This window comes from Ascaphus truei, chromosome 3 (genome assembly GCF_040206685.1).
Source record: "Ascaphus truei isolate aAscTru1 chromosome 3, aAscTru1.hap1, whole genome shotgun sequence".
Lineage (NCBI taxonomy): Eukaryota > Metazoa > Chordata > Amphibia > Anura > Ascaphidae > Ascaphus > Ascaphus truei.
In genome coordinates this window covers 419878055-419896985 of record NC_134485.1, presented here as the reverse complement: position 1 = coordinate 419896985, position 18931 = coordinate 419878055, and the positions used below count along the sequence as shown (strand labels likewise).

The 18931-nt window shown below is 46.7% G+C and overlaps 1 protein-coding gene across 1 annotated transcript; it reads left to right on the top strand.

The window, feature by feature from the left end:
• Positions 1-8386: 8386 nt before the first annotated feature.
• LOC142490809 (odorant receptor 131-2-like) lies at positions 8387-9316 on the top strand. The gene has a single exon (XM_075593233.1). The coding sequence runs from the start codon at positions 8387-8389 to the stop codon at positions 9314-9316; it is 930 nt and encodes a 309-aa protein (XP_075449348.1).
• The last annotated feature ends 9615 nt before the right edge of the window (positions 9317-18931 follow it).

Genomic DNA, 18931 nt, shown 5'->3' with positions numbered 1-18931 from the left:
GGTGTGTATTTGCAGGGTGTCAGTGGCCCCTGCACTGAGCCAGAGACCCCAGTTAAGCCCAAGCTAGGCCCCGCCTCCCACACAGGTTGTGGTTGCGATAGGGACTTGCCCCTTAGACAGGGACATTGCCCCGCTTTGCACCGTCAGTTCAGGTATACAGCCAGGATGCAGCTGTGGACTGGCGCTTGGGGTCTGGCACCAGTCCAACCTTTAGGAGAGAGAGACTGTTACGGTGGGACACTCCTTCCAGACACAACCCAACTCTGAGGCAGACACACGGGTGGGAATTGCTACTTGTGAACACCAGGGTGCAACAACTCCCATCCAGGAAAAAACCGGGGCACAGCATCAATCGTGGGATAAGTCATTCAAAAGGGTTTATTCATATTAAAAACATGGACAAAAACAAAGTACTAATACAGTCACTCTAACGCTTTTCACACGCAGGGTGCTTTATCAAAGAGTAACAGGTGACTTCTGAATAACGTTTTTATAGCACCTCCCTGAAGTCTCCTTCAGACTTCTTCCAATCACACAAATAATTGTTATCTCTTCCAGGTGGTAGTATGTAAATAAAGGGATGTGTGCTGTAAGAAAGCCATCAGTGAACAAACTTGGTAAACAATCAAAAGTGCAAACATAGAGAGATCAAACATATCTCTATAATCATACATTTATACACAGACAACAATAATAAAAAAATTAAACAAATCAGGCTTTTCTTACAACACACTCCCCTTCATTTACATACTACCACCTGGAAGAGATCACAATTATTTGTGTGATTGGACAAAGTCTGAAGGAGGCTTCAGGGAGGTGCTATAAGAAAGTTATTCAGAAGGCACCTGTTACTCTTTGATAAAGCACCCTGCGTGTGAAACGCGTTAGAGTGACTGTATCAGTACTTTGTTTTTTGTCCATGTTTTTAATATGAATAAACCCTTTTGAATTACTTATCCAACGATTGATGCTGTGCCCCGGTTTTTCCTGGATGGGAGTTGGTGCATGCTGGTTTCCACACACCAGGGAGCATGCAGAACAGAAGATCATCTACATGCTGTTTGTGAATGCAGGCTGCCATACTAGCGCATTATTATCTACCCGGCAAGAGGTGACGTCAGGCTATCAGTGAGGAGATGCTGGGAATTCCATCAAGACTCTCTGCAGACGGAGATGCTGAACTGCAGAGACCGCTACCAATGGAGTGATACACGGCGTGGGGGGTACTGAGACCCTGCATTCGACATCATTGGTGCAACAAGTGACAAGCCATTCGAAGTTTGCATCCAGTCAGGACACGCGGAGCGGTTGATCAACGGACCCACAGGATCCAAAACAGCATGACTTTCTCTACTGACCAGCCTAATCACCAAGCCGTGAGTAACTGACTCTCATTGAGAGCGAAATTTATACCATATACAACAGAACTGTTCCTCTGTTCTTCAAGAGACTGGTGAGGTACTTTGGAGCAAAAGAATTTTGAGCGATTTTGCTCTGGTGTTTTATTCATGGACACCAGGGTGGTTGGGTGCCCAAGGGCCCCTCAGGACTTTGGGGGACTATCTATCTATCCAGGTGTGGACATGATGTGGGAAGGTGCTGAGGGTACGGTCGTGCGTGGCCTAGTTGGTAGAATTGTACATTGTGTTTGTTCTATTGCATACAGCAAAACTGTTACTCTTAGCAGTGTGTGTTTTATTGCATGAGGTCCTGTAACGGGGTTATCCCACATAGTATGATCCGTACAGGTGGAGGCAATGTCACCAGATGAATCAGACACATCCCAGGCTCCAAGCAGTGGAGGCTCAGCCCTCCTGTGAGCCACAGGTAACGCACCATACACACACAGTAGCCGCCATATCTCCCAGGGGGTGGGGAAAACTGTGCTACAATTGGAGGCGCTGCTGAGAGCTCAGACCTGGGGTGCCCTATTCAGTCCAAATTAAGTCAATCTAATTCTCCACCATGCTGGTGCCCTCAAGACAGGAGGTCCATGCCTGGGCCTTCAAGGTCAAAGAACCACCCAGCCACGGTTGCAGTGGGGAATGTCCCCGCTCTCATGTTTCAAACAGAGATCAGGGACCACCTAAAACGACTTTCTCGGTCTAAGCAAAGCATGGATTAGAAGGCGCGAATTTCATACCACATATCAGTAGAGCACGATATTACTAACGCCGGGTCAAGAAATATGCCAGGTAGATGCTCCACAGGCTCTTCATACCCCAGAGGCCCCGCCCGAAGACTACCTGCTCATATATCCTTAGTTAATAGAGATCTGGAAAATGTTCATCTCATGACTCTCCTCAGAGGCCCCCTCTCAAGCCGCAACGTCCCTGTGGCAGGACGGCCTGTAGCCGAGGTCAGGGAACAGTCCACATGTGTAGTTACAGGATAAATGAAAACGTTCAGTGGTTTTATTTCTCCACAGCAACATAACATGCGGGTACACGGTCCCTTTAAGCAAATAAATCCTGCTCCACGTTGGGAGAAAACTGACTAACACAGCAGTCCTAGCTAGCAGGCTGGCTGGCTAAACCATACCCAAACCGTAAGAGTCTTTTTAAGCAGTCATGCAAACAAATGAAAGAAATCTTACTTTGGCTGCAGTAAGTAGTGTGCTGTATGCTTCTGGTTAGCAGCACATCTATCCATGTGCTCTCATCTGAGACAGGCAGCTACTGCTGGTAACAAGATCCTTATCTACCTTGCTGGCTCTCAGGTGTCAGCTTACATCATGATTAGCTAGCTTCCACCTGAGTTAACCCTTATGAGTGCTGGATGAAGCACTCAGACATATGTTTCCCAGGCATAACTGATAGGGGTTGACTTCACCCTGTCACAGTCCCCCATCTCCTCGGGGGATGGCCGACTCCTGCACCAATCTCCAGTACCCCCAACAGGGTAGACGTACCTGTACCCCGTGTAACCTTCACCCCAAGTGCCGCATTTGGGCTCTCAGCTGGGCCGGGAGTCCCCCAGAGTCACCCATCCCTAGTCCAATTGCTGGAAATGATGGTCGCTTATCAAGTGGCGGCTCCGTACTGGGATTGACCTTACCGCAACTACTGTAGGCCCTTAATATGTCTTCACAGTCGTAGAATTACAGAAATCTCAAGGCCTTCTCCGGGATAGTACCCACGCCTTTAGGAGAAGAAGAGTTTGAGGCTTGGAGGGAACACGCTCTCCGCATTCTAGACAAGTTTTCTTGCTCAGATGCCGTCTAGAGACAGAGGCTGGCCGAATGCCTCCTATCCCCGGCCTCGCAACTTGTACGGATACACCGAGACACAGATGGTGACGTTACCGCTCATGAGTTAGTGGAACTCTTAACCCAATCTTATACAGCAAAGGCGACGAGGATGGGCTCCTGGCTCAGATTAAGGTTTTCCGCCAAAAGGAGGGAGAAGCATTATCTGCATTTGCACGCAGGCTCCAACTGTCCCTTTGGACACTGATCTCTAAGAAAATAATTTTGGCCGCAGTGGTGGATCAGTACCGGTTCAAACAACGGCTGATGGGATCACTACCATCACACCCAGTGAGCCCTTTTGATGCGAGGCGCTCCTGCCAGTGTAGGGGAAACTAACTGGGGCCTATGGGAACGTGTATGGCCTAGTCCAGAGGCTACCTCTCCCTACGCCTGCTCCGTCTGGACTAATACGTCATCTCCAGTCAGCGGAGGATATCCTGAACGACAGGATCTCTTCCTCTTGCAGCGCCAACCTCAAGATGGCCGCTGATTTTCATGTAGTCCATATGTATGTGGCTGCGCCAACCACAACATAGCCGACACAGCTCACTAAACCCTCCCACACGACGGGACCACTGCCAGGGATGCATATCTTTGTAAGGATTTTGCTCGATCCATGCCGTGTTTTACTGCCAGTTCAGGTTTTCCAGACTGCCTGCCCTTTCTGCTCAAACCTTCCATTTTGTGTACTGGCAGCCTGCTATATAAGGCTGCTGTTCCTGGTGGGAGACGCCGAGCAAAGTTCTGTTTGCTGCAGCTCCGTTTGATCTTCGCTCTCACGCATTACCCTTTTGCCTATTTGGAATCCCTGTTGCTGACCCTGACCGTGACCCCTACCTCGCTGCCTTCCACCTGCCCTGACCATTTGCCTGTCGCCTGGACTCTGAACCACTGACGCCAGCCCTGACTGTCTGCCTACCGACTACGTATACTCCTATAGGACTCTGTCGCTGGGCTCTGGTCGGTTATTCTGCATTCCTACCTCAGCCCTGAGGGTCCGCTTCCTGATTTGAGACAAGCACCGTCACAGTTTGCCTTTATTTATATTGCACCATTAATGTAAATAGCGCTTCACTGCAGTAATACATATTACATAAAAATATAAATAACAAATAATTCAAATAACACATAATGGGAATAAGCGCTTCAAACATACCGTAAAATTAACATTAGAAAAAAGAGTCTCTGTTCCGAAGAGCTTACAATCCAATTGGTAAGTAGGAAGAATGTACAGAGACAGTAGGAAGGTTTTCTGGTAAGTGCGTCTGCAAGGGGCCAAGGTCGATGTATGAAGTATATAGTACCAGCCACGGACCTTCCCAAATGCTTCGTTAAGGAGGTGAGATTTAAGATATGTCTTAAAGGTGGATAGAGAGGTGCTGGTTGGTTATTGAGGGGAAGGGCATTCCAGAGGTTTGTGGCAGTCAGTGAGAAAGGTTTAAGGCGGGAGAGGGCATTAGATACAAAGGGGGTAGAGAGAAGACATCCTTGAGCAGAACGAGTCATGATGGTGTATAGGCAGAAATTAGGGCTGAGATATAAGGATAGAAAGAAGAGTGTAAAGCTTTAAAAGTGAGGAGAATTGAGTGTGTGATACGGGATTTGATAGGCAGACAGGAGAGGATTTTCAGCAGGGGAGGCGCTGAGACAGATTTAGGAAAAAGTAGAGTGATTTGGCAGCAGAGTTTAGGATAGATTGTAAGGGAGACATGTGGGAGGCAGGAAGGCTGGACAGCAGGAAGTTATAGTAGTGGAGACGGGAGAGACTGAGTGCCTGTGTCAGAGTTTTAGCAGTAGAGCAAAAGAGGAAAAGGCGTATCTTTGTAATAATCAGGAGGAAAAAACAACAAAATTTGGTTACATATTGAATATGAGAGAAGAATGTAAGAGAGGAGTCAAATATGACCCTAGGCAGCATGCTTGTGATACTGGGTATACTGTATGATAGTGCTTCCAAGAGTAATGCAGAAGGAGGTTGTAGGGCAAGGTTTGGGAGGAAATATGACAAGCTCCATTCTTGAGATGTTAAGTTTGAATAGGCGGGGGCCCATCCAGGATGATATGGCAGAGAGACATTCAGAAACTGGTCTTTACAGCAAGTGTAAGGTCAGGGGTTGAAAATTAAATGTGTATGCCATCTGCATAGAGGTTATATTTGAACCCAAGAGATGTGGTAAGGTCACTTAAAGAGTGTGCACAGAGAAAAGAGAAGAGGTCCGAGGACAGAGCCCTGGGTACCCCCGCAGAGAGATCGATAGAGGAGTAGGAGGTGTTGGCAAAAGAGTCACTGAAAGTACAATGAGAGAGGTAAGAGGAGATCCAGGATAGAACTTTGTTACGGATACCAAGTGTATGGCGAATGTGAAGGAGAAGAGGGTGATCCACAGTATCAAAGGCTGCAGAGAAGTCGAGTAATATGAGCAGAGTATAATGAACTCTGTCTTTGGAAGCATGGAGGTCATTAGTTATTTAAGTGAGGGCTGTTTCAGTGGAGTGAGCAGTGCGGAAGCCAGATTGTAGAGTGTCTAGGAGAGAATCAGTGGTGAGAAAATGGAACAAGCGAGAGAATACAGGGTGTTCAAGGATTTTAGAGACAAAAGGCAGGAGGGAGACAGTATGATAGCTAGAGAGACAGGTATGGTCAAGCTTGCTGTTTCTGAGTAATGGTATGACTGCTGCATGTACTGTATGAAAGAGGAGGGAAATGTACCAGAGTAGAAGGAGGAGTTGAAAATATGTATGAGCATAGGGATTAGAGTAGGAGCAAGAGGTTTTAGGAGATGAGGTTCTCTCTACTAGCACTGCTCTTCCAAGCCCCGACAACCACGCCTGGGTGGCCTAATCAACCACTCTCAGGCAACTACACCCATCACTTACCCCCCGCCCTCACCCCCTCCCCCAAAAAAAACTACCCATCCCCCAACTTGGCTAATTGGCAATAACCCTATTAGCCAAATGTGGGTAATAGAGCTTTTGCGATAATTTTTTTTAAAATAAAAACATTTGAAAGGAAATACATTTTTTAAATCACATAAAAAACAAAGTAGTTGCCCCGGGATGGGTGCATAGGCCACCCAGGGGGGTGGGGATGGGACAGGTTAACTTCTTGATTATCTTTGTGCTTACTAAAGCATTGTGCTTTATTAGCCACTGAGGTATCTATCTCATTGTTTTGAATATCGCATACACAGAGCAAACCCTGCTCCGATGCACCCATTGAAAACTCCAAAGGTGGAGCAAATAATCAATCAGGGTTTGGAAAGGCGATTTCGAAGAGCCAAGTCTTGAGCCATTTAGATATGGGATCCCTGCTGTGTTAATCTGTTGGGCCATTAGTCTGCTGTGGCAAAGTTTATGAGAAATTCGGGGAAATCTCGAAAACCAATTCGGTAAATGATCGGATAACGGCAGCTGCAACTGTAAGAGTGGAATTCACCTGAGAGGACATTTTTGTTGGTTGGAGTGATTTGCTTTGTGGCTACTTTCTGTATGTCGATCAGAAATGTACTGAAAGGTCCCAGAGGTCAGAATATGACAGTGTCAGAGACGTTTGTACAATTATCTAGTTAAATTTTAATGGTAAGATTCTCAAAAGAAAGAAAAGTGTTTCTTTTGGTGACAGTACATTTAATATTTTCTTTATAAACCCTGGGTATGCCCAGGGCCGTCTTAACAGCATTATAGGCCCCCGGGCAAAGCAGTGTACTGGGCCCTGCCTACACAACCACTCACATACTGTAACATTGCAAGCAATAAAAACGGCAAAATTTATCTCGCAAATGCAGACATCCCAACCCTCCACTACAAGTCGTAATTTTTCTCCTTCTACCGAGTTAACGGGAGATTTAAATGTTGAGGCGGGTGATCGGAAAATTTGTGTTAAATTCTGGTCTGTGCATAGATTAGCATGGGGCTCCTATGCTCGTGGCGCCCCCGGGCAACTGCCCAGCGTGCCCATGCATTAAGACGGCACTGGGTATGCCCCCTCTGTACCCTGATGTGCTGCTGTTGGCATAGGTTTTATGGTCTTGTGGGATAATTTTGTACAGGGCGGTGTTACTGTCATTTACCCAGGTTTCAGTGATTGCAAGAATGGTTGGAAGGGGGGTAGGTAGTGTGTTTTAATATCGATAATGTATCCTATTTTTTATTACGTTACCATTTCTTATCAATGTGGCTATCTAGATCCCCATTGAGATGGCCTAGGTAGCCACAGTGACAATTAATGGCCATTTTTTAATACGTGTTTTAAGACGTTTTTTTAGTGGCCAAGAGCACTATTAGCCACATTTGGCTAATAGGGTTATTGGATATTAGTCTATAGGGGGCAGTAGGTTTATTTGAGGGGAAGTAGGGGGATCAATGATTGGGGTAGTTGCACCTGGGTGGGTGGTTAGGCATTCTGGGGGATGCGGTAGGGGTTAACCTTGGTAACCACAGGCATCAAATGGGTTCATGTTATTTCTACCGTAGGGTTCTGTTATAATATATATTTCAAAAAGCTATGATAGAAATATTATAATAGTGATCAAGATGCAGTGATTAACACATTATTAATGGTCACGTTCATTCCCGCATTGTGACTTCGTGCACCTGGTATATTAATACCTCAATCTTGATTAATTCCATCATAAAATGTTATCGGTGCGATATAAACTCAGTTTTAACAGATGTGCATGTATCTGGGCTACTGAGAGGTATTGTTGGTGCAAACTTAAGGATGCATCAACTTCCACTCAGGGGAATTTTGATGCACCATTCATGTTGTTAGCTTCTTACCATATTGAATATAGGGTATACATCTCCTGTCAGCTCTTCTCATTATCCAAAAAGCGTAAAATGGCAAGAAAAGAACATTTTATTGCCCTTTATAATGTGACTGTCTGTACGAATCAGATTAGTCCTTTTCATTGAAGACTATTTTCAGCTGTCTTTGCTTTTTAATTATTTACTGCAACTACAGTATGGATTTTGTTTTTAAAATGAAAAACCGAGCAATAACAAAATAAGATGTTGCAACACGTTCACGCTTTTGGAATAGAATTCGGGTTCTACGCTGATCATAATCTTATTTTTGTTTGTTTTTTGTTATAAGTTTGAAAACCTCAAGAAAACCCAGCCGCAGTCATTCAGCAAATGGCGAACTCCACAGCTCTGCACAGCAATATCACCCAAGTATCCGTCGATAGCAACAAGAACATTGAGATTCTGAGGATGGCTTATCTAATCTTGTTGGTCCTCTGCTTCTGCATCTTCTTGTACTTCCTTACAATTATACTCTGTGTCTACTTTACCACAGCTCATATTCGAGAAAACACTCGCTATGTCCTTTTTGTCTATATGCTCATTAATGACACACTGTATCTCGTCCTGGGGTTTTTTCTGGTGGTGTTTAACATATACGTGATAAACCTCCCTATTCCATTATGCATTGTCTTAGTGATTCTATCCTTAACTTCCTTTATGGCCACCCCCTATTACCTGGCAGTCATGGCCCTTGAACGCTATGTAGCCATTTGCTACCCGCTAAGACATGCACAGCTTTGCACCCCACAGAGATCTCATGCTGCCATTGCAATCATATGGGCCGTGGGATTCAGCCCTTGTGTTGCTGATTTCATTGCCCTGAGCTCCTCAGTTGAGACAAAGTATTTCTCTCTCAGTGGGATTTGTGGTCGGGCAATGTTGATAAAGACCCCAGTGCAAAATAACATGAGATACATCACCATCATCTTCAGCTTTACCATGGTGGGACTGATAATCGTGTACACGTACATCAGGATCATGCTGATTGCACGGAAGCTTAGTTCAAACAAATCATCTGCTTTCAAGGCTGGGAAAACAATTATACTCCACGCTTTCCAGCTCCTGTTATGCATGACCGCTTTCACATCTCATTTTACAGAGACATACCTCAAAGATTATTTTGCTTTTTTTCCTATAACCAACTTCCTCCTATTGATGTGCCTGCCTCGGTTTCTCAGTCCTTTCATTTATGGGATTAGGGACGAAGTGTTGCGCAAATATATAATAAAGTGGCACTCTTTTGCAATCACTTTAGGATAGAACCACCAGAGACCTTACAGTGTACAATGTCAAGAGTATGTGACACGCTTGACTTTTAGTACACATGCTTCAATAGACATGAAGAAGAAACCTGTGAGATTTTGAAAACCCTGCATAGAATACACCTATAAAAAAAAATCTCTTGCTGATTGTCCCGTACGACACACCTATGAGCACGTGATGTTGACTATCGCAAAAGTCCCTCAAATGAACAATATCTCACCTAAATTCGTTCCCAATATACCATCTGTCACAAACAGCACACAAGTGAGCACGTGACTTAGATATGCAACCAGGGTTAATACACACGTCTATCCACTCCCACCAACCAAGAATATATGTAAACTATGTAATTAATATATCTGCCAGAGTCTCAGGTCCCTGAATATTATAGAAAAAAAACTATGCAGTTAACACAAAACAATCTGTTGTAGCAAAATGTGTCTAAAAATGTAAATACTCTCTCCAGAGCATGCAACAGTTCATTTACTGTAGCCCCAAAGCAATACTTATTAAATAATTGTTTAATATATGTAGCATAGCTCCGTCCGCTAATTATTTTCTGGGCCCTTCCAGTGTAAGTCCTGTTAGGTGCAGGGACTGGATGGGTTTATTCCTTCAGAAAGGCCTTGTGTGCTTTTGCAGTCTTAGATACATTTGATGTAACTAAGGCCGGTCCTAGCAACAGCCAGAGAGTGTCAGCCTGAGGGGTGGATACCATTTGGGTCACATACAGGATGTGATGACCTGTCAGTATCCAGATCTTTCTTGTTAGGGGGCAGCGTTACAATCACACCAAAGGGTATAAATACTGGCACTCTCACAAAAGTGGGTGTCTCTTTCCTCCCCCTGTGCAGTGAGTAACAGCGACCCTGGGTTTCACAAGGAGGCCTCAGGAGGAGCACCATGCAGAAGGCCTGGTGTGGGACTCCAGCCCTACCAGTAGGGGAAGCAAGGAAAGATATGTACCTGCTGTAATATCCTGAGCATGCAATAAACACCATTGTGCCCTCTATGAGAGTTATTCACTGTCTAAGAACAAAGAAAGGTGCCAGTATGGACGCTGCAGCCACAAATAAGGTACTCTGTAAACCCTGTCCTGTTCTCCCCACAACACTGCGGAGCACTCAGCCCTCTTGTTATCTCACAGGTACGCACCACCACATAATATGGAGTAGCAGACCAAATCTCACTTAGAGTGGGGGTCCAAGGGCTTCATATATATATAAAAATACAATGCTTCAGATTACAGAAAAAGGTAATTACAAGAACATACAGTGTGGCAGGACGGCCTCGCGGCTGGGTCAGTAAGACACTAGACATGTTGGAAAATGTTAAACTATAGTGGTTTATTAGCCACAGCAAAAATCAAGTATGGGTGCACTGTCCCTTTAAAAAAACTACTTCCTAGAAATTAAAGCCTATTCCCGTTTAGGGAAACTAACTCACTTCTTGAGCCCTTACTAACAGGTCATCCAGCTAATCTGATTATGCCCAAAACATATGCTACTCAAAGTATCACCAATAAGTATCATAATAAAGTCTTATCTGTAATGCAGCTCCAACAGCAAACAGGAACACGGTTCCGGGGAGCAGGCTGTATCCAGCTCGCAGCTATCTTTATCCTGGGTTGGGGTCCCAGCTGGTCCCAGCAGCATAGCTCCTCGCAGGACTGGGGGACCAGAGCAACAGCTAGGACTTCCTAGCCGGGAGATTTCTTTCCACCCTCCTGGGGAAAAAACAAGCTCTCCTTGTGTGTGAGTCACTTCCTGCTTTTAAACCTGCAGTCTCTCAGGCCTCCTGCTTAATTAGGCTGCATGTGTATGCTGATCTCCAACTGTAGGTTAACTGGTTTAGTGCTGGAAAGTGCACACATCCTCCATTCCAGCTTACTGAGTCAGTGACTCTGTCACATATCCCTCCCCCAAGCGAAACATTGTCCTGTGGAGCTGCCCGTGCACCATTCCCGTGCACCAGCATCTTTGTCAAAAATGTCCGACGTCGGCCCTTCCCTCCCCCCTTTTTTTTTCTTGCCTTCCAATTTAGGCATTTTCTTTTTGGGGTAATTACCAGGCCATCTGGGCCTGAAGACTGGTACCTCACTATCTCCTTGTGTTGTGCCAGTTTAAGATTAATGCTCCGCTTTTGTTGTGTCTCTTCTTGCAAAGGTTCCTGAGCATCCTGCTGTCTATTAGTGCTCTCTGCCAGGACTCTACGCCACGTTGTGACCTTGATCTGCAAATCCTGAAGATGCATCGTTCTCTTGTGGTCAGAGTCTCCTTTAACCTGTAGAAGAGCCTTGACCTCGGTCAGCTCATTGCGTACAGTTGCCAGTGACAGTTTGGCCTTCTCTTGTGAAGACAGCAACTCTGTTTTAGCGGTGATGGCTTCTGGACCTTTCTTCATCAGTGTACCTTCAGTGCTGGGTTCCACAATATTTATCTTTAGAACTTCAACTTGGTCGGGATTCTTATTAACCCGAAGTGCACCCCATGGCACCTCTCTTTTACCGTCAGCAGACTCATAGGCTTGGGCCTTTCTGTCTCGACTCTTTAACTTACTCTGTTGAGAGAGTCGCTGGACAATCTGTGCGGTCTTTCGCCTCTTATGATCACGGGCACACTTCCAGCTCATTCGAGAATGTCTCTTCACAGTGACAGCTCTCATGGCAAGGAATACACTTTGTGTCCCCTGGGCACTATAGTATGAATGGATTCTTACCATGCTAGTGCATCGCAATTTGGCCTTCGCATTCCGTGCCTTGTGGAAAGTAGACTGCAGTACTGCAACGGTATCACGGTCATGCTTCCTGGTGCGTCTCCCTTGCTTTATCTTTACCGCCACCTTTTCCTTGGACTGCTTCAGTGATCCAAACGTCTGTCTTGGGGTTGTAAGCTTTTCCCCCAGCTTCATCTGAGAAACCTCCTGCTGGGCAGCAGTAGAGTCCAACGTAGCGTCCCGCTCAGTCTTCAAAGCCTCGAGCTCCTTGCCTAGGTCACACTTTTGTTTCTCCGCCATCTTTTGGCCAGCACACTCAGACTCCAGGTCCTTCCTCTGGTCTTGAAGCAGTCCTTCTGCCTTTCTTCTTTTACTCAGTGCGGCTGCTAGTTCATCTTCGTTAGAATTGAGTCGCGATTCTACATCTCCTAGCAGACTCAGCGCAAGGCTTAAATCTGTCTCTGTTTCTTTATTCTGGACCTACAGCTGCTGGTGCTCCTCCCGGACCTTGTCCAGCTCCAGCTGTAGCCGGACCCCCTCATTGGTCGTGTAGTCCAGCCGCTTGTGGACATCAGCCATCTCGGTTTCATGGTGCAATGTCAGGCAGGCCACCTGACGGACAGACACCGCCTCCCTCTTGGCGTGCTGCATCTCGCGCTCAGCCATCTGCATCTGCAACTCTTCAATCTGATGCTGCCAGTCCCCTCTCAAGGCCTTCACCTCTTCCCGGTGCTTACTCTGGGTTTGCATCAGCACCTCCTTCATCTTTTTGAGCTCTGCAGTTCTTGTTGCTAGGATCGCTGTTGCTTCTGTTTTCCAGGCCTCTTTCTCCTTGGTATACTGACTCATTGGGATGGCGCTGCCTCTCTGCTTCTCCAGCTCTTGCTTCAGTCTTTGGACCTTCTCATGTTCCCTCTCACACAGAGTCACCTGGATTCTAAGCTCCGCCTCCAGCGATGCTCCTGTGGCGCTCAACGTGACCTTCAGCTGCTCCAGGGCGAGGCATTCTTTTTCCAGCATTTTCTCTGCATTCTGCAGTGCAGCCTGTACTTCTAATTTGTCTTGTGCCAATTGCGTCTTCACTTTCTGTGCTTGGTGAAGCTTCTCAGTTCCATCACTGACCTGACCAGTCAGGTTTAAAACCTCTTCCTTCAGGTTTATATTCTCCATTTTCACAGTCTCTATATCCCTTAAGACCATCTCATTGGCTTTCTTCAAAGTACCCAGCTCTGTAGTTAGCCAGTGGCTCTCCTGGCATGAGAGCTCCAGCTCTGTTTTGAGCGCGCAAGCTTCTTGGTGAGAAACTTCTAAGTCTTTGATGAAGTTTTGCACATCTCTCTGGGACATCTTATAGCATAGTCTCCAGTCAGGACTTGTTCTCTCTGATTCCATGGTAGCAATTGCGGTGTTGGCCTTATCCAAACTTGTCGTCAGCTCCTCCAACTCACTCCGTAACAGATGCTCTGTTTTCTTTAAAGCCTCATACTCAAGTATAGCTGGGAGTATACACCTCTGTACCTCGGCGTTCGCTTCTCGCTCCCTATTCAATTGCTCCTGCAAGACATCATAATCACGGTGGGCAGTTTGGAGTGCAGAAATTAAGGCCTCCTTGTCCTGGATCAAGGATTCAGCTTCCCTTTGCTCCTTCTTGTCCTTTGCTACCGTTCCTGTGACAATTCTGCCCATCACTCCGGTCTGCAGCACATCTCGGTGCCTTGCTGACGTCTGTTCTCCTGATATCACAGGCTCAAGTGGCTCAGTCACTTCCTCTGTGATTTGATACATATTTTTCTTCCTCTTTCTCTTTGCTTTATTAGCTACAGAGACATCAGTGGTACTGGGCACACACACACTGGTATCAGCTTCCACATCTTGCTTGTACTCACAATGCGTTGCTTGCTTTTGCAGCTGTGGGAGACAATATTCATCATGTTGCTCCTGTTGCCACTGTTTATATTTGAGAATTTGGGGACACACCCCTCCCGTGTGTCCTGGTTCATGATAGACCCAGTATACTGAATCCTTTAGAAAGTCACCTTGTTTCCTTCTAGGTAAGGAGCCGAGGGAGCAGGGAACCGGAGCTGACAGATGCACTGGGGTCTGAGGTGATGGGGACCCGCTGAGAGGCGCGTGTCCCCCGATTCCTTACAGTACCCACCCCCTGAGGATCGGACTCCGGACGATTCTCCCAAGGCTTGTGAGGAAATTTCTGATGAAATTGTTTAAGGAGAGCAGGAGCAAGAATATGATGGCAAGGTACCCAGGAGCGTTCCTCCGGGCCATATCCTTTCCTATGAATGAGGAACTGAAGTCTGCCCCTGGAGAAACGTGAATCAAGAATGGAATGGACCTCTAATTCCTGTTGCCCTTGTATTACTACGGGTTTGGGTTTCTGAGGACGGTCCGGAAAGTATACATTTCGAACGAAGGGTTTCAAGAGGGACACGTGGAACACAGAGGATATCCTCATGGTGGGAGGTAGCGAAAGTCGATACGCTACAGGGTTTATCCGTTCGAGGACCTTGAAGGGACCCAAGAATCTAGGAGCCAGCTTCTGAGAAGGAGTTTTAAGCTTGATATTTTTTGAGGAAAGCCAAACTCTGTCTCCAGGTTTGTATACTGGGCCCACCTGACGTCGCCGATCTGCTTGCGTTTTTTGTTTTTGGACGGCCCCTTGCAAGGTTTTTTTAATCTTCTTCCAAGAGTCTTGTAGATTAGAGACGTGAGTATATGCTGCAGGAACACCAGAGGGGAGGGAGGAGAGGGGAAGGCTGCTGGAAAGGAAGCCATAATTAATGAAAAAAGGCGACACTTGCGTGGACTCATTCTTCAGCGAATTAATAGCAAACTCCGCCCAGGGTAATAGGTCCACCCAGTTGTCTTGAGATTCTGACACAAAGCATCTGAGATACTGCTCCAAGGTTTTATTCATTCTCTCCATCTGGCCGTTGGTCTGCGGGTGGTAACCCGAGGAGAAGAGGAGGGAAATGCCAAGTCTCTGAGAGAACGCTCGACAAAACTTAGAGATGAATTGAGTACCCCTGTTCGAAACGATGGAGAGAGGCACGCCGTGTAACCTGAACATTTCTTTAGAAAAAATGACAGCCAAGGTGGCTGAATTGGGGAGACCCTTGCGGGGTATAAAGTGTGTGTGCTTGGAAAACCTGTCCACTATCACAAGGATCGTATTTATTTCCTTAGAAGTTGGAAGATCCACAATAAAGTCCATGAAAATATGCTTCCAAGGCCGTTCCGGAATAGGAAGAGGCAGGAGGAGACCGGAAGGTTTGTGTCGGGCTGACTTGCTCTGAGCACAGACTGGACAAGTTCTGGTGAAATAAAAAATGTCTTTGTTCATTTTAGGCCACCAAAAGGTCCGTTTAATAAGATCCACTGGCCTCTTGAAGCCTGGATGACCAGCAGATCTAGAAGAATGCCCCCACTCTAGGATCTTGTGGCGAAAACTTGGAGCAGCGTACAGACGTCCTTCTGGCACCTTAAATCTCCTAGGGATATGAGCCTGGGCTTTATTGATCTCATCCAGGATATCAAAATTATTGTCATAAATAATATACTTTGCGGGGAGAATAGTCTCCGATGATTCGTTAGATCCTTCTTCTGTAGAGAATTGGCAAGAAAGAGCATCGGCCTTGATATTCTTGGTACCCGGAATATAGGAAATCGTGTAATTGAAACGAGAGAAAAGCAGTGCCCAACGTGCTTGGCGGGATCCCAGACGGCGAGCCCCTCAATGTACAATAAGTTTTTGTGATCAGTGAGAATAGCTACTGGCTCTTTGGTACCTTAGAGGAGATGTCTCCATTCTTGTAAGGCTAATTTGATAGCCAAAAGTTCACGGTTCCCGACATCATAATTTCTCTCGGCCGAAGAGAATTTCCTGGAAAAGAATCCACACGGATAGAGTCTTTCTTGTGGAGAAGATCTTTGTGAGAGTACTGCCCCAGCTCCCACAGCGTCTACCTCCAGGGTGAAAGGAAGGGATGTATCCGGATGCCGGAGGATGGGGGCGGAGACGAAAGCTCTTTTGAGGAACTCGAAGGCTTTGATGGCTTCAGAGGACCATGCTGTCGGATCAGCCCCTTTTTTGGTCAGAGCAGTAATGGGTAGAGTGATAGGGGAGAAATTACAGATGAATTTTCGATAGTAGTTAGAAAAGCCAAGGAAACGCTGAACGGCTTTTAGGGAATTCGGCAATGGCCAATCCAGAACAGCCTTCAACTTCTCAGGATCCATGGTGAAACCTTTATCGGAGATTATATAGCCAGGGAAGGCTGTGGAAGATTGGTGGAAGAGACATTTCTCCATCTTCGCGTAGAGGCTATTAGCACGAAGCCAAGAGAGAACCACTTTGGTGTGACGAATGTGCTCTTCCAGGTTCTTGGAGAAAATGAGGATATCGTCTAAGTATACTATGACGAAAATACCCAGAATGTCCCGGAAGATATCATTCATAAATTCTTAGAAGACGGCAGGGGCATTGCAGAGGCCAAACGGCATCACTAGATATTCATAATGACCCGAACGGGTGTTAAATGCAGTTTTCCATTCGTCACCGTCTCGTATTCGGATAAGATTGTAGGCTCCTCTCAGGTCGAGCTTGGAAAATATAGAAGCTTATAACAGGGGACTTATCCCCTTTCACAAATGTGCCTCTAATCCAGCAGTGTGGTGGTTAACTGCTAGTAGGCAATTAACTAACACCACCTGGCTGATTAGATTGCTTAGAAAAGCCTGTCTTTTGAGACAGGAAGTGAGACTCCTTAGCTCACACCTGAGCTGAACTTTGGAGACAGAGCAGAGATTCCTTAGTCCACAATGGGGCTGAACCAAGGAAGGGCAGATGTCTTGAGCGACAAGCTGACCACAAGACAAAGGGGACAAGATTCTAAACTTGGAGCCTGACATTTTCTGTGCACACAAGGGTGCGGTTCCAGGACAGCAGAGAAGCTTCCCCTACAGCAGCCCAGCTAACAGATAAGACTTTTTCGTATAAGACTATTATCTATGTCTGTGTATTGATAAATGTCTCCATGATTTGGGGCTGGTAAATAGCTAAGCTAACCAACCCAGTCAGAGAGGGCTGAGCTACATGTATAGATAGTATCCAAAGCAGAGATAGGGGTTTTTGGTTGGCTCACTATTTCGCTTATGTTGATTTTTTTTGCTGTTTAAAGCGACAGGCACAATAAAGCCTTGTTATAACTTCACCTTACAACAGTCTCCATTGTGTACCTCTGCACAAGTCCTCCTACAAGGCTACTTGGAGCCGGTCAAAGAGTTCCAAAATTAGAGGAAGAGGGTACCAGTTATTAACTGTAATCTTATTAAGCCCACGAAAGTCGATACAGGGTCTTAAAGAGCCATCCTTCTTTTTCACGAAGAAGAAACCTGCCCCGGCTGGGGAGGTCGAATTCCGAATAAAAAATTTCTTAAGGTTCTCCTGGATGTAGGTCGCCATGGCCTCGGTCTCGGGCACAGACAGGGGGTACGACTTAGACTTGGGGAGTGTGGTTCCAGGAATTAATTAGATGGGGCAGTCGTATGAACGATGAGGAGGTAAAAATTCAGCCTGAGTCTTGTTAAAGACATCCAAAAGGTCATGGTTGACCTCCGGCAGGGTAGAGAGAGAAGGAGAAGTGGTGTCGAGGCCAGCGAGCACGGTAACGGGAGGAGTGACCGTCTTCTTCAAGGTAGAAGCCCACTGGATCGGTAGATCATTTGTCCAATCAACACGCGGGTTGTGAAGCTGGAGCCACAGCAATCCCAAGATGACCTGGACAGTAGGAGAGTGGAAAACATCGAAGGTGATGACTTCAGTATGACCATCCGCGGTGGTCAGGGTGAGGGGAATAGATTCCCATATAATGTAGGCTGGTTGAAGCGGTCGGCCGTTGATAGCCTCCAGGCCAATGGGTGACTTCTTCTTGACTAACGGGATTTGGTTGTTGCAGGCATAATCGTGATCCAAAAAGTTACCACCAGACCCGGATTCGATGAAGGCTTCAACCTCATCCTTAACATTAGGACCCTAAAGAGTTATGGGAAGAAGGATTCTCTTCGGTAGCTCCTTGGGGGAAGAGGGGCAAGGAGAAATGGTACCCAGTAGAAGCCCCTCTACCTTTACTGGGCGTTCTCGTTTCCCGGTTTCAAGCAACAGTGACGTAGTTTGTGTTCCAGGAAACCGTAGTAGTAGCAGAGACCCTCATCTCGGCGGCGTGTTTTCTCAACAGTCCGAAGCTGTTGGCTACCGATTTGCATCGGTGGGGAGCGTCCAATGCAGGAAGAGCCAAGGGAGGCGACCTAGGAGAAACAGGCAAGGGCGACAGTAAACGGGGGCGCTGGCGCTCGTGGCGCCGCTCTTGAATGCGCTGGTCCATCCGGATGCTTAGGGCAATGAGATCCTCTAGAGCTGAGGGCCGAACATGAGCCGCGAGGTCATCCTTGAGGGATTCGGACAAGCCCTGCCAGTATGCCGCGGTGAGAGCTTCATCATTCCACTGAGTCTCTGCAGCGATGGTGTGGAACTCCACCACGTATCTTGCAGCCGACCTGCGACCCTGGTAGAGATTAAATAAGGAAGAAGCGGCAGTCGCTCTACGCGCTGGTGTGTAAAAGACCTGCTGGAACTCTCGCTGGAATTTGGGATAGTCTTGGGTTATGTCGGATCTGTGTTCCCAGAGGGGAGCAGCCCAAGCGAGAACGTCGCCAGTGAGCAGGGCATAGACATAGGCCACTTTAGAACGACCAGTGGGAAACCGAGTTGGGGACATCTCGAACTGGACGTCACACTGGTTCAAGAATCCCCAACAAGTAAGGGGGTCACTGGCATACCGGTTGGGAGGAGGAATACGTGGCTCCGAGTTGCCCATAGGTACT

Bases quoted from the DNA above. Each gene is read 5' to 3' on its own strand.
- LOC142490809 (XM_075593233.1), top strand. From the start codon at position 8,387: ATGGCGAACTCCACAGCTCTGCACAGCAATATCACCCAAGTATCCGTC.